The sequence below is a fragment of the Rhinoderma darwinii genome, chromosome 3, assembly GCF_050947455.1.
Source record: "Rhinoderma darwinii isolate aRhiDar2 chromosome 3, aRhiDar2.hap1, whole genome shotgun sequence".
Classification (NCBI taxonomy): Eukaryota; Metazoa; Chordata; class Amphibia; order Anura; family Rhinodermatidae; genus Rhinoderma; species Rhinoderma darwinii.
The window spans coordinates 127,603,077-127,619,837 of NC_134689.1; the positions used below are offsets into that span (position 1 = coordinate 127,603,077).

General features: G+C 38.9%; 1 protein-coding gene across 1 annotated transcript in view; it reads right to left on the reverse strand.

Annotated features, from left to right (window-relative positions):
* MYBPC1 (myosin binding protein C1) overlaps positions 1-16,440 on the reverse strand; it is a 121,543-nt gene extending 105,103 nt beyond the window's left edge. Inside the window, exons 1-2 of the mRNA XM_075859389.1 lie at positions 16,416-16,440; positions 2,925-3,128 (exon numbers count right to left, since the gene is read on the reverse strand). Coding sequence (XP_075715504.1) covers positions 2,925-3,128; positions 16,416-16,440 — 229 coding nt within the window. The remainder of the gene's footprint in view (positions 1-2,924; positions 3,129-16,415) is intronic.
* Between the last annotated feature and the right edge of the window lie 321 nt (positions 16,441-16,761).

Consider the following 16,761-nt stretch of genomic DNA (forward strand, 5'->3'; position numbering starts at 1 on the left):
GTAACTAGCTCCGTCTGGCCAGGCTGTGATAGGCTCTCCCACTCCTAAGCCTGCCATCCTGAGTGGTGGAAGATGGAGTCAGTCTCACAGACATAGGAGCAGGTGCAGACTGATTGCCCACGGGCGTTGACACAGAAGCTGTGTCTGGCAAATCCTTTACATAAAGCTTTCCAAGCCAATAACGGCTGATCAAGGGGGATTCTGAAGCTGGACTTGTAGTGATCAGCTGATCAGGGTTGCCTGCACAAGACAGACCCGTTTTAAAAAAGAAGCCGACCCAGCAAACAGCTATAAATATGGTAAATAAGTAAAATAATTCTATTGAAAGTGAGTCACGTTAGCAATCTCTAGCTATTTCTCCCAGAAGATTTCCTCTAGGGTTTATGTTATGTCCATTTTCTGTGCCTTTTAAATTGATTTTGCTGTACTTCTAATTTGAAGTTATATATTTGGAAGATAAACTAAGAAATATTCAGAATATATTAAGTGGAAGTCAATGGCGCTGAGCTTTTTTTACAGATAGGAATTTATCCTTAGGGAGTCATTTGAATGTTGTAGACAAGTTATGGTTGACTAGTTCTACCAAATAGATAATAATAATGCTGTTATACCTCATGTTGGTGACCAGCCTAAAATATGTGGTAATGGCAGTGGGACATCGAGGAGCTGGCACAGTGGTTAAGAAGAGTAAAAAAAGAGTGCATGGACTGGGCTTGATATGGGAATTCCAGACCTCATCCCAACTTGATCTTCAATAGGGTGAATAGTGCCCTTAAAATGTATTTGCTATTCTAGGATGGTACAGCATAAAATAATTGTATGAAATTAGAAAAAAAGTTCCACTTTTGCCCATTGTTCACTTGAATGGGGTTGAGCTGCTGTTTCTGGAAAAGTCAAGCCCTGTTTTCTAATCTCATACAACTCCTTTAAAAAACCCGTTGTTCCTATATGTCAAACACTTACGGATTTTTGCAGATCCTGCAAATCTCAATGTATACTTTTGTGTATTTATTTTGGGGATTATGGTTGTGATAATTTTGTTTGGAAGTGGGGTCCGTAGCATATAAAAAAAGTCATGAGGTACAGCCTGATTTTGACATTTGAACATGTTCTGACGTGATTCAAATTTCCCCAATGCTTTCATTGATTATGAGGGGCTCAATAACAATAGCAATATTATTTTAAGTTACTAAAAATAGTCGGCATTGTGTTATTGTGACTTCATAGCACTTCATAATACTATTCTGTAACTTTATCTGTTTATTGGCTTCACTGAAAAAAGAATGCTGTCTGTGCTGACAAGATATGACAGTAAGTAATGACGGTGAGCTGCTGACAGCAGTTGTGTTAGTGCTGTCAGCATACTGTCAACTTATAGCAACATATGTTACACATGGCATACATATGCCAAGTCATAATGCCAGGATACAGTATGACTCTGCGTCAACAGGTTACACACGGCAATACCCCAATAATGTCTTCATAGCGATACAGCATCTAGGATTTGCCACACTTGCATTCAGAGGGCACTTATGATATTTGTGACCCATTTCACCCTTAGCAAACCTGCAGCAAAATTGGTATGTAACACAGCGTGGATTCACAGCAAAATCCACAGCATAAAAAAACCAAAATGTCACGTATGAACTTACCCTAAAATGTCATAATTGCCACAATGAATGGTTTCTGATCCTTCAAACTGATATGTAGTATTTTCTTTAAAACATCTAAAACATATTACATAGTAGTAGACAAAATCTCTACAAGAAAAGACTACCATGATCAAAGGAACTTCCAGAAGCAATTTCTAGTGCTCTGTGACTCCATGAGCCACAGAGAGAGCCATTAGCATAAAAAGCATGGAAAACAGAACAGTGGTGAATCTTCTCAGGACTGACAATGTTTCAAAATTACTCCAAGGGCACAGTAAGACAAAAGGGTTGTCCATTTTGGACACTCCTTCTATAAGAAGGTTCCCTCGATGATAAGCTGAGCATAGGGTGTTCTGTTGCTGGGATACCTAGCAATCAGTTGTAATCAGAGGAGAGACCTGTGTTCAATTCACCTGCAGCACCCCCACTGGGGAAATAAAGTATTTCTCAGGGTTGTCTTTAAGTCAATAGGCTATCCATATAATGCATGGTCCTCCAGGGAAAGAGAGACGCTTTTTGTAGCCGTTCTCCACTCTGGCTAGTAGATGATGGTACCAAACAGTGAACCCCACTCCCATTATTTATTTAGAATTCCCTAATAGGATATTTTCAAAATAAGTCTTCTAAACCAGACAACGCATAAGTACCACCAGTTAATTTGTCTTTAAAGGGTAACTAAACTTTTAAAAGACTTTTGACATGTCATAGTAACATGTCAGAAGTTTTGTTCGATCGGGGTCCGAGCACTGAGACCCCTACCGTTCACTAAAACAACTATTTGTTAGTGAATCAAAAGTTAGAGCAATAAATGTCTCTTTCATAGAAATTGGCATATTTCTGTTTTGTTGCAGGGGTCACTTTTGCAAAGTGACAACAGGAACTGCAGCCATATTGGTAGTCACACTTAAATTAGCCGCTCAGCAACTGATGGTAAAACTGTCACTTTCTTACCAAAATAACAGTTTAATCTTAGTTTATAGGAAGCTAATTCAAAAGGGATGTGTCTGATGGCAAGCTTGTTGACTGTTTCCAATAACAACTTGCAGTATTCTGAATTCAGCTCTGTGCTACATCTCAGAATCAGTACAAGCAAAGTAATCTCATACATTTAACAAAACGACTCCGTTTTCCTGTAAACTACATATAAATTATGTAATGGTGTTAAAAACAGACACTTTAAAGAGATCAATGTGGGTAATAATCAGTGTGTGTGTGTGTGTGTGTGTGTGTGTGTGTGTGCGTGTGGGGCGGGGGGGGGGGGTGAATTCATACCTTCTTTAAGGCCAACTTTTGCTTTAGAATCTCCACTCACAGCTGAAAACACTTCTTGATGGGTGACTTTATTATCAACGATTACTGTGCGCTTTGTGTGCTCTGTTTGGCTGACTGTCTTTTCTGTTTTTCCATCCTGCTGCCATTTGACTTGCACCCCAGTCTTGACGGTCTGGGTTGTGACCTCAGTTCTACTTCCACCTGCTACATCAAACCAAAGAAGGAAAAAACAGTCACGACCATATAATTGAAAAAGTACAAAAAAATCCTTTATTATGTCAATTAGACAAATGCAGACACACAACGTTAAGCACAATAAAATAGCATAACCCTCGCAGGATAATGCTACATGAACAGTCTTTTGTTGGTCAGTGAAAGTAGATCCTGAAATATAAAAAGAAAGACCTTGTCTACAGAAGGGACAGTGCTGTGTTTTCACAAGCTTTTTTTAGTACTATATTTAGATGTTTTAAGCGTCAAAAGGATTGTCTGCTTTATTAGTCTTTATGACAGGTGCTGCGGAGACAAGTGCCAAATTCACTATTTCATGACAGCTATTCTGATAAATGCCCTGATGTAATTACCAAGTAGCTCAGACAAGCTACTTGTCTTGTGATCTTTGTGACAAAAATAGTGGATTGTTAGAACGAGAGATGAGTGTTATAATGAATTTATTAATTTTAGCTTGGCTTTTTTATAGTTATGCAGGGACAAATTGTATGTAGCATTAAACTATTGACAAATGAATCTGTTTAATCGACAATGTAAATATATGATGTGAAAGTCTGCATGCTGAATGCTTTGCAGTAAGAGTTATAAATTACATGTTTTAATGCTGGCTTTCAGGCAAACATAGGCAATGTGACAAACAAGAAAAACAGTAAACATTGCCTACATGAGCTGATTCAAGTATCCTCCGGGACCTTAACATTGACTGCCTCTTCTTAGAATAGGCCATCAATGTTTGATTATTCGAGTCCGCCCTCCGGGACCTTTGCCGATCAGAACCATAAGGAGGGACAGTGGAGTTTTCATGGAAAATGTCTGCTTTGTACAATTCCTCTTTGTTAGAAGGATGCCTCAATGATAAGCTGATAACAGAATGTCCCACTCCTGGGGCCCCTAGTAATAAGCTGTAGTCTTAATGCATGAGCAAAAGTGTACATTTCACCTGCAGTGCCACCATAAGTCGAAATTAAGCATTACACAGTTCTTATTGAAATCAAAGAGCTGTCTGTGTAAAGCATGTACATGCCGAGTCCTCCAAAGTTGCTCTTTGTGGCCGCTTTACAGGGGCTAATAGATGAGGTCCTAAACAGGGTACCCTGCTCTACTAATTCCCTAATAGAGTATTTAAAAATGGGTTTTCCAAACCAGATGCTACAAAAGATATTACGTCTATCATAATATATTATAATGCCACTACATTGGCAAGAAAAAAATTATATTTTGAGAATATTAGGGAGCTATAACATCAAAGATATCAGAGAGCCATAACATTAAATAGTCCACATATTTTTTATATATCCATAAAATGTGTTTTATGCTGATCTACAAGGGGGAAGTTGTTAGTTCAGTAATACCTTAACTTACATTTTCAACCTATTCAGGTTATCAATAAAAGGTATTTGTGGAGCTATCAACTTTATACTCTTAAGGCCCCATTACAAGGGCCATTGATCAGGCAAACGCTTGTTCATGTGCTGATCTACTCATTTATGCAAAATTAAATATTATCGCTGTCGGCAGCACATGTCCCTGTGTAAACAGGGACATATGCCTCTGACATGATGGAAATGCATGGAAATTAATGATCATAGGAACAATCACTCATTTCCAAACATAACCAATCATTGTGAAAGGCGCAAATGAGTGCCGATCAATGATCTGTCTTGTTGATCTGCGCTCATTTTCACAGCCCATATCGGGCCGTATAGGACCCTTATTCATGGGTAACACAATACTGGTACAGCCCTTTGCTTTTACTATGCTATTATGTAGTGGGTCCCATGAACTCTCTTTATGCATTGAATGTTTTCATTTCAATTGTATAATTCGTAGTCATCTTCTGATTCTAACGGGATGAATAACATACACAAACAAATATTCATGACATGTCTGCATTAGTGAAAAAGCAATCTGTTACAGATAGGAACATAGGCACAAAAGGAGGAAGTTAGGGATGTGCCACTTACATGTAGCAAGTAAGAGAAGACCAAATTGGAAATGTGCACAAATGGTAAGTACTGGGGGCTAGGGTAGAGGGGTTGTGGCTGAAACTCTGGGTGCAGGGAAGGGCATTATTTCAGGCAATGGTAGACACCAAAAAGCTTAGCTTTTATTGGTACTGTATGAGAGGCATATTGTGGCTGACATTGTAGGGGGGCACATTGTTGTTGTTACTATAGAGGGGCACACTGTGGTTGACATTGTATGGTGGCACACACTGTGTGTCTGACACTTGGGGCATGGTGACTGCCAATGGTAGCATTGTGGCTGGAAATGGTGACCATTGAGGCTAGTTTTTTGGGACACACTGTGGTTGGCACTTTATGGGTTCACACTTTGGCTGGTACTATATGGATGGTACAGTGTGGCTTGCACTATATTGAGGGCACACTGTGGCTGGCATTGTATAGGAAGCACATTCTATAGGGAGCCAAACTATAGGTCAATGCTGAGGAAACAACATTAAATGTGCAACTTGGACAGGATCAGAATGAAAGTTACTATAATTGATATATACATCTCAATTTAATGGTATGAAATATTGTGTAAAGTCTATGAGGTTTGCTGTAGCGCTGCCAGGGGGCAAAAACCAATATTAAATGCTGTTCATGTTTCTTCAAAACAAATAGCTGGTCTTGTAACACTTAATCTCTGCTCTTATCCATTATAATTGTACTGTATAAAAGGACTTTAATTCAGTATTCTTAGAGATTTTGAACAGATTAGCCAAACAATTCAATAAGGTGAGGCATGTTGTATGGTTGTTAATGGAATAATAAGTGTTAAAACTAGGTGACATCTGCTGCGGCAGGACTTGTGAATGTTTTCTGGAATTGAGATACATTTCCTACCATACTAGCAAAGTCTTTTATAAAGATACAAGGAGAGATGTATCGAAAAACCAGCGCACACATAAAGTGCAGCAGTTACCTATAGCAACCAATCAGATTCCAGCTCTCATTTTTCTAAGACCCTTTAGAAAATGAAACCGATCACTTGGTTGGAAGCTATGAGCACTTCCCCCACTTTCACACAATGTTTGGACCAATATGTTGGATAATGTTGTTGCCTCAAAGAAGATGCCACCTAAGAACGTAATACTCACATTACTTTGTTTTTGCTTGTGCAGCCATGTTTAATGTTAGTAATGTGACTTAAAGAGGTTGTCTGAGATTTTAAAACATCAAACAGGCTGCAGGATATGTTAAAAATAAAATATCAAACAATACTTACCTGATAAATTCCCTGCCACGCCAGCGTCGATGCTCAGGTGATCCCCACCGGTCCTTGATTATTTTCCTAGAACAATGACGGCCCGTTCCTCCTTATGATCACTGCAGCCAATCACTGGTCTTAGCCATACATGCTAGCATCACTGCTGAGGCTAGTGATTGGCTGCAGCAGTCACATGGATGTACGGCATGTCATCGCTCATCCCTACGTCTCCGACAACCTCTTTATTAACGTATACAGTATATTCAGTATATGTGTGTATTTGTCTGAAACACATGGGGGCATCCCATTATTTGAAATGAAAATTGCTTATGTGAGAAAAAGAAGTAAAGTAAGCCGGTGTTAAGGGTGCAGTCAAATGCGCCAGATTTTGTGGCTGAAATTTCTGAAAATCAGTTCCATTCATCTGAATGAGGTTGTTTCTGTAACAAGTGTGTGGATTTCTGCAAGTTCCAGCGGTTTTCTATCATGGGGATTGTTATGCATTGTACAATTTGTTTCCATCTGACCAGTATTCTGACATGCGACAATGAAAATTGTTGCCACTCCTGCATTTCTGCAAGTAAAATTGAAAGCATCCTGTTTAGTTGTTATCACCAAAAAGAACAAATTTCCCTCAAACAGAACTGATCATTTTCGTAAATGGGTGTGCGTTCTTGTATTGTTAACAGTTATCATATTATGCATGAGGTAGAGATACCAATAAGTCTTGATATTAACTTTAGGTCCCTTTCACACGGCAGTATTTTGCATCAGTATTTGAAAGCCAAAACCAGGAATGGGTCTATAATACGTAAAGAGGCGCAAATCTATCCAATATACTTTTTCTGTTTAGGGTATGTGCACACACACTAATTACGTCCGTAATTGACGGACGTATTTCGGCCGCAAGTAGTGGACCGAACACAGTGCAGGGAGCCGGGCTCCTAGCATCATACTTATGTACGATGCTAGGAGTCCCTGCCTCGCTGCAGGACAACTGTCCCGTACTGAAAACATGATTACAGTACGGGACAGTTGTCCTGCAGCGAGGCAGGGACTCCTAGCATCGTACATAAGTATGATGCTAGGAGCCCGGCTCCTTGCACTGTGTTCGGTCCACTACTTGTGGCCGAAATACGTCCGTCAATTACGGACGTAATTAGTGTGTGTGCACATACCCTTATGCTCCACTCCTTGTTTCGGCTTCCAAATACTGATGCAGAATACTGACCAAAATACTGCCGTGTGATAGAGACTTACATGTTTTATTCCAGTCTATACTTTGCATCTCTCAGTATATAAGATCAAAGATCATCTCATTTTACTTTGTACAAAGATGTCAGTTATCACACCCCAGGTGAATAGATTTAGGACAGATGATACAGGATGTAATGTGGAGATCTTACTAATGAGATATTTAGTAATCACTTGGCTTCAGATCTGAGACATGTCAGTAGAATATGATATTCTAGCGGACTTCTGCCTATATTCTATTTAGGGATACTTCTAGTGTGAGTGTTATTACTTCTGTTAAGCCGCCTTCACACACTTTTTTTTACTGCATTTTGTTTTGCTTGTAAAAAAAAATGAATTTGGAGCATTTTTCATAGCTTTTTTTTTACAAGCATTTTTAGTGGCATGTTTTCCTATTCATTACATTTGTAGCAAGCATTTTTTCTGACGTTTCTCAAGCCCTATAGAGGAGCATATGGAGTAAAGCCCCAAAAAGACCATGCCTAGAGCATGCTGCGTTTTGAAAAAAAGACACCACTAACCAAAAACATGCACCAAAAGTGGAGAAAAACACCACAAACAAAAAAGCATTGTTTGTAGTGCGTTCTAAATTTCACTATAATCTTTCAGCTAATATCTGCCTGCAGCGTTTTTGGGGGAGAAATGCAGAAATAATGCCTAGAATAACGGCACAAAAAACACAATGTTTTCCCCACACGGCCCATAAGGTGGATTCACACACAGGAGATTTTGTTGCAGAAACTTCTGCAAATGAAAATCCATAGCAGAAAAGTGGATGAGATTTGAACAAATCTCATCCACACGCTGCAGAAAAAATTTGCAGAAAAGACGAGTGGAATTTGGCCTGCGGTGTACATTCTTAATCTGCAGCATGCCAATTTCTCTTGCAATAACACTGTCGAATTTCCGCATGGAAATTCAGGTTCGAAATTCCTACAGTATTTACGCTACATGTGAAGTTAGTCTTACACTGCAGAACTATTTCTCATGGTCCAAAAGTATAGTTCAACTAAGTTGCCTCTGGGAGTAGGTGACTTATAACAAACAGAGATACACTATATGGACAAAAAGTATTGGGACACCTACACATTACACCTACAGTAGTTTTTATGTCATCTAATTCTAAATCCATAGGCATTAATATGGAGCTGGTCCCCCAATTGCAGCTAAAATAACTTCCACTCTTCTGGGAAGGATTTCTATAAAACTTTGTAGTGTGCCTGTGGGGATGTTTGCCCATTCATCCAGAAGAGCATTTGTGTGGTCAGACATTGATGTTGGACAAGAGGGCATGGGTTGCAATCTCCATTCTAGTTCATTCATCCCAAAGATGTTCGATGGAGTTGAGGTCAGGGCCATGTGCAAGCCAGTCAAGTCGTTCCACAACAAACTCACCCAAGCAACCATGCTTTTATGGATCTTGTTTTGTGCCTTGCTTTGTGTACTGGGGCACAGTCATGCTGGAACAGAAAAGGGCCTTCCGGAAACTGTTCCCACAAAGTGGGAAGCATACAATTTTCAGAAATGTCTTATTATGCTGAAGTATTAAAGGGAGTCTGTCACCAGAATGTCCATATTAAACTAGTAACATTGTATTGTTTCTGCTCACTGCCTCCTTTGTTGAGAAATCCGTTTTATTAACTTTATGCTAATGAGCATTTAGGTGCAACGAGGGCGTCACCGTTGCTCCTAAATGCTCTTACATCGCTACCCAGTTCAATCCCCCTCCCTCCCTTCTTACAATGTTTGACAGGAGCCAGGTAGAGTAATCGGCACGTTCATGCCTGGCCCCGTACTGTCTGTCTTTATTCAGTGCATGCACAGTACGATGTTTCTGCTCTCCTAATCGGCAGTACTGCGCAGTAAAACAACCCCATAGCATTGATCCCTTCTCCCCCAAACTTTACATCTGGCAGAATGCATTCAGGCAAGTAACGTTCTCCTGGCATTCACCAAACCCAAACTCGTCCATCATTGTGGAGAGGTTTATTACTCCCTAAAACACCTTTCCACTTCTCCGGAGTCCAATGGCAGCGTGTATTACACCACTCCACCTGACACTTGGCATTGTGCTTGGCGATGTAAGGCTTGCATGCAGCTGCTCAGCCGTGGAAACCCATGCCATGAAGCTCCCGGTGCACAGTTTTTGTGGATGTTATTGCAAGAGAATGTTTGGAACTCTGCAGTTATGGAGTCAGCAGAGTGATGGCGACTATTATGCACTATGCGCCTCAGTACTCGGCGACCTCGATCTGTAACTTTATGTGGTCTACCACTTTGTGGCTGAGTTGCTGTGGTTCTTGAACGCTTCCACTTTGCAATAATATCACTCACAGTTAATGGTGGAATATCTGGAAGGGAAGAAATTTCATGAACTGACTTGTTACAACGGTGCCACCCTATTACAGTACCACACTCAAATTCAGTGAGCTCTTAAGAATGACCCATTCTTTCACAAAAGTTTGTAAAGGCAGCCTGCATGCTGGATTTTATACACCTGTGGCAATGGTACTGAATGAAGCACCTGAATTTAATGATAAAGTGTCACAATACTTTTGTCCATGTAGTGTAAGTCTAGATGCTGGGAAGACCCTAGTAGTTGGCAGGTTTATGATTAATATGAAAAAGTGAAGGCATAGTTCATATAGAGCGTGTGCTAGCTGACTCTGGCTAGAATTTTAACTCATTGTGTCTGTCGTGTGTCTTTCCATAGACATCTTAATAGTATAACAATAAAAGTTATATTTTATCATTGTTTAATTAGTAGTTGGGAAATTGGGTTTCAGTGTGCCCTAGGCACATAATTTTTTTGTAGTGTAAGTCTTGCTCTGTTTTGCTACCTACTAGAATATTATTCTTATTAAGGGTTCATGTGCTGACATATTACACGTCACCCCTGCCAGGAGTTCCGCCTGCTGTTTAATTCGGCTGGTGGGCAAATTAGGGCTGTGGCTGAAATTTGTGGATATTATTGCTAGCAATGAGGGGGCTCTGGTTGATGCTAGGGGCATTGTTGTTGGTACTGAAGGACACCCTTTAGCTTGCACTGTAAGGGAGGCATGCTTTGGCTGGCACTATATGGGGGGCACACTGGCTAAGTCTGGTAATACATACTGTATCTCTGTCTGCAGATCCCCATCTTAAAAAAGAGGTTCTGCATCAGCTGAAAGCAATCTCCGAGTTCCATGACCTGTACAAAAACATTCAGCCTGCAGCCTTGAACTTTTATATTGTGATGGATACTTCTTCGTGACCAAAATGTTTATTATTCATTCTTTAGGCTAAAGATTGCGACTTGTATTTTCATGGGGACACATTAAAGTTTGCTATCACTGTATTTGATTATGACCGCGTTTCGATATGAAGATTTAGCCATGAAACAGAGCATGCTTCTAATGCGGAAAATGTTAGCATGCAACCAACAAGGCATAGGGTGCAAGAGCTGCATATTGGGTTTGCTTTATTTTGACACATGATGGGAACTTACGTGGATGCAACTGCCCCCTCTATTTTAACTTTTTCATGGAATGTTTCAGATTCTCTAAATGTCTGTTGGCAGATGTATCAAAGGTGTTGAAGGAGCTTGTCCTGGCCCAATGTCACAAGTGCAATATTTCCTATTATAAAATAGACACAAGCTCCACGCCTCTGTCTTAACCAGTTTGTAAGACAAACGCCGTAATTAGATGTTGATATATATGTCTTATAGCTGATATTAACAATTCACGCCCTCCACACCCTCCACACCCATAGCACCACCATTTAAAAAGACAAAGCTGAAAAGTAATTTTCTGCAGTATTGCAACTGTTTGATAAATATGGAGTAAGCCACTTTAGACAGTTTGTAGGACACTCTTATTCCAGCTTTACAGCTGCAAAACAATGCTAAATCTGCCCCACTGGGGCAAATTTACTTTTGGTGTTGCGCCATAATTCTGGCCTGAGTTGCACATTATTTTTGGCAAAATAATTTTACATGAATTTATCAGTCAATTTTGTCAGAAAGAACAGATGTTTGCGATTTGCCTGACAATGAGACCTGGCTTATTGGAAAAGAGGCATGGCCTAAGATGCGCCAAATTGCGCCCACATATTTGAGATGATATGGTGAGACAGAAGTGTCTAAAGGTGAACCAAATTTATCATCCCACACTCATGTTCTATATGCAAACACGTGCAGAAAGATAGAGCGGTAAACAAAGAAATACGTTTTATCTGTTGCGAAAAGTGGTCGGGAAATTACTTCATATGGCGTTCGTGCCAAACTTCTAATTTTTTAAACAGCATAAATGCATAGAAACAAGTTCTCCATTGAATCTGACCAATTCTGGTTGCATTTTAGTGGCGTGATCACTAGAAAGGACTGTGCATAACTGTGAATAGCCTCTTATTTTCTAAAATACTGGGGCACCCACCAAATAATATCCTATCAATATAAATGCACTAATCACGTTTTAACTAATCTGCCCGTGGAGTCTAAACAGCAGCTGTCATATCTCATGACTAACTGAATGAATTAGAACAGTAATGAAAGACCCTAGATGTGTAAGCTTGCCTGTGGATACTTGGCCTCTTAGGCTGCGGTGATCCATAGCAGCTGCAGGGTTTGGTATACTAGAGATTTCAACTTTACACTGTCCATGAAAGCTCTACAGTTTGACTCTCTGACTTCCCAGAATTCCAGCACAATCCATACACTATTGTACAATTAATATTGGTGCAGTTTTGTTTATTCATTGTAGGTTAGGGTGAAAACTATGGTAAGTGGTTAGCACAGTTGCCTTTCAGTGCTGTGGTCCTGGGTAAAAAATCCAACCAAGGAAAACATGTGCATGTGCATGGAGTTTGTATGTTCTCTCCTGGTACCCCGGTTTCCTCTGACAATCTAAAACATACTGATAGGGTTCATTTGGAATTTAGATTGTGAGCTCCAAAGGTGACAGGGACCGATATGACAGATGACAATCTCTGTACAAAGAATAAAATAGTATAGGTAGTAATATACTTCCCAATAGGACTGGTCAAATTAGCACATGACTTATTTAGGTATAACTACTGAAATGATGGGAAACGATGTATCTCTAGTATGCAGTTTCTATTGGAATATTATCGTTATCTTGGAGAATTCCAAAGACATAAGAACATCAAAGGGTACATAGGCTTAAAGTGAATGCCCACCCCATAACCCAATTTTTATTGGTAAATAGGTCTAAAACTCTGTGCTGATTCACTTTAAAGGGTAACTAAACTTTAAAAAAAACTTCTCACGTCATAGTGACATGTCAGAAGTTTTGACCGGTGGGGGTCTCATAGACTTTCTAACGAGCCCATACACCAATTGCTCTGCTTTCCAAGAAAAGCCGATTAGAAATTAAGCGGCTCAGCGCTCACCCGAGCGCTTCTGTGGCTTTGTTTTAGCAATGAGGGCCTCAGTGGAGTTTATCAGTGGGGGTCTCAGTGCTCACACCCCCACCGATCAAAACTACTGACATGTCAGAAGGTTTTTGAAAATGTAGTTACCCATTAATTAATTGATATATCTTTATAGCAGTCGGAGCTCTGGTTTTCTGATAGAGCTCTAAATACCCTACATAAATCTAGAGTAAAATTAGACCCCTACCACCAAATCTCGAAGGAGGATTAGGAGCTACCTGCATATTGTTTTGTGATTGATCTCAATGTATAAACAATATGCAGTAATCTCATAAACCCCCCTAGTGGTGACTGCATAATCTCATCATTTTACTCTATGTCTATGAAAGGGATTTGTAGCTCTGTATCAGAAAAATAAAATTGCAGTTGCAAGGTCGAGGTAAGGTCAGCTGCAGCCCTGGAGTTAAATTATGCGTATATGTAGTTGGCTACAGAGATGAGCACAGGCTGGTGCGTTTTCTTTGTATGCCAGAACAACTTACCCGGCTCCTGTATTTCTATACATACAGTAAATTGGCAAAAAAAGATTTGTTGCATAATAGAACCATAACAGTCTGGTATTGGTATGACCAGTTCAAATGTCATCTGAAAAGTTAGCAGATGGACCAATGGATGAAAGCAACGCTATCAGCTTTTTCAGCAGTTTTGTCTAGATTTTGTGCATATACTATATTAGGCCCCATGCACACGACCGTAAAAATCGTCCGTAATTGTGGACTACAATTACGATCCGCAATTACAGATCCATTCACTTCTATTGTCCACGGACACCTTCCAGTATATATATGTCCTATCTTTTGCTTTTTACGGACCGTGCTCCCATAATTTGTAATGGGAGCACGGCACGCAAATGTGGACGACTGTTCGAAGCCGGCCGTACCTGTAATTACCGGCCGTGATTACGGGCACGGGCGTGTGCATAGGGCCTTAAGCAATGGGAAAGAAATTCTGGAAGGGATTTGCATCGCACACTATGCTGTGTCAACAGTCTGCAGACTTTCAAAGGACACACACATTTTGTAATCTATTTATGTTCTACGATATTATATTTCCTAATTATACTATATAATTTAGAACACCTCTTAGGCCAGTCCTGTGTGCTGCCTATGATGAAAGTGTCATTTTCTCTGACATATGTTGTACAAATGCCACCTTGTCACTTGCTTTGACACAGAAAGGCTCATGTACATTAATGAGCAATTGGTATTGAGAGAACAATGGAAAAGAACATTTCTTTGGCCAAATTAAAAACAATGTTCTCCCTTCAATTTCTATCTTTGTTCCATTTCTGGTACATAAATATCAAACCAACAAAGGTTATTTACACATTTCATTTTCATATGGGTATATCTAATAGCAAAACCTAAAACTGACCAAAAGGAATAGCAAATATGACCGTAAACAATATAAAGAGCTAAGTGAAATTTGTACAGTAAAATTCCTTTAATCCGGCATCATTAGATATTCTGAATAGAATATGAAATGACCTTGGAAGGGTGTAAAACTTTTAGGAAGGTAAACCTAATTTATAATGTTAATATAGATCTGCTTACTATCACTTTGAATTTACTAAATGTTTCTTTCTATTCTGTCTTTCCCTTTTCATCTTGTGAAATTATTTGGCAACAAGTTCAGATTAACAGGATTTGTGGAATATTGGATAACGGTTTTAAGGACTTTCACTGTATTTAGGTATCTGTAGTAAAATCCCAGACTGTGATTCTTACGGATGAGAAATGTTATGCATCCTATTGGAATTATTTCCATTGTTACCCCACGACATGCACACAATCCCTGCTCAGGGCGTATGTGATGAACAATGTGGAGACATTTAGAATAGTGATCAACCTGGCTATGTTTGGTAAGAATTGTGAGCCAAGAGATTGCCTGTTACAGATATTTTCAGAGTCATAAAGCTGGAGCTGAATATTTAAAGTTCCTGTGTGGGATATAAGGATTCTGAAATAATCTCCTGGAATGCTTTGCAGTGGAAGATACTCCCAGTGGCATGTTCTGAAAGATCACTCAGATCAGAATGCTCAGCTTTATATATATATATATATATATATATATATATATATATATATATATATATATATATATACATATATATGCAAAGAAAGCAAACGCCTATAAAAACCTTATCTTGAACGAAAATTAACACATACACACCTATATATATATATTTATATATATATATAAATATATATATATCTATCTATATATATATCTATCTATCTATATATATATCTATCTACCTATATATATATATATATATATATCTATATATATATATATATATATATATATATATATATATATACACACACACACACACACACACACACACACCATGTAGAGAGATTTGAAGCAGATATGGAGATGTGGTGTGATCTTTTGTACATCAATTTCAATAAAGCAGCTATCTCTAACCCGGATTGTCCCTAATCTTTAAAGTATTGCCGTGCAGTACTTAACAAAATATATTGTGCTAGTGTAAACTACATACTATAACCAGCCAGTACTTGGCAATTACTGAAATACATAAGAAAATATGTCCCTTTGTTTGTTATAATTTAGCCCTACCCTCTTCAAAATTGCTAATACCAACTACATCCTTTCCATGTTGTGAATATCTATGTGGAATGCAGCAAAGCAGCTAAACTGGCAAATTAAAAAAAAAGTAATAATCAATAACATCCTTACTACTTGTAATAGTACTAGTTACAAGATACTAGCACAATTCTTCTTATGCAATAATACAATGTATTTTGACACTGGAGAACATGTATGATCAAATATTTGGAAAATACCGTGTTTAGTCCTTACTACATTATACATACTATCACTGGTTTGGTATTTTGTTGCTTGTTTGTACTTGTTGTGGATGAAAATGCAATGTTATTTTTACACAACTATGGTTTAAAGCCATAGATGTTTTGAGAAGTAACATACCATGTTCCATCACTACAGTTGGAGAAGGTGCAGGGAGTATAAAGATCTATATGCTTAGATAGATGTGCAGGTATCGTTAGAATGAATGAAAAGTTATTGCAGGAATAGGAGTACTGCTATTTTGATGTTTAGAAGACAATGACTATCTTTGTGATATGCCATAGGACATTGTGGGCTTTTCCTTTATCTAAGCTGTGGTTAATAATGGATGGAAGTGACAACTCAGTAATGGTATAAATAGTCTATTAGTTCCATGCGTAAAAGCTCTTTCTGATGGATATGTGACATAAATGCATCTGCGATATCTATGACTGTACAATTTCTCTTTTATACTATGTTTATGGAAATGTTAATCTGGTCTGATGTATAGACTAGTAAATGTGGCACGAAACCACAGATACTCACCTGTTTTCTGGGTTGGTTCTGGCATTTTATCAATAACTCTTTATTCCCAAAGAGTATTGAACTGTCCACAAAACAAAAACCAGTGTACCAGCAGCCAGGTAGACACACAAGAGAGATGAAGATCGGATGGAGAACAGAGGGGGAGAGGAATTCCTCCACTTTATATACAGCATTGAAATATCAATCAGATGGCGCCTCCTCTGTCTACTATGCAAATATTTAGAAAATTGACAGTTATGGGAACTCTCCCATCTGTTGTCTGAACGGTCTGCTCTTTCAGCTTTTGGAAAGAATCTTTGTTGCATCTCATGTGGCCGATGAGAACATCTCTGAGCTTCTAAATTCA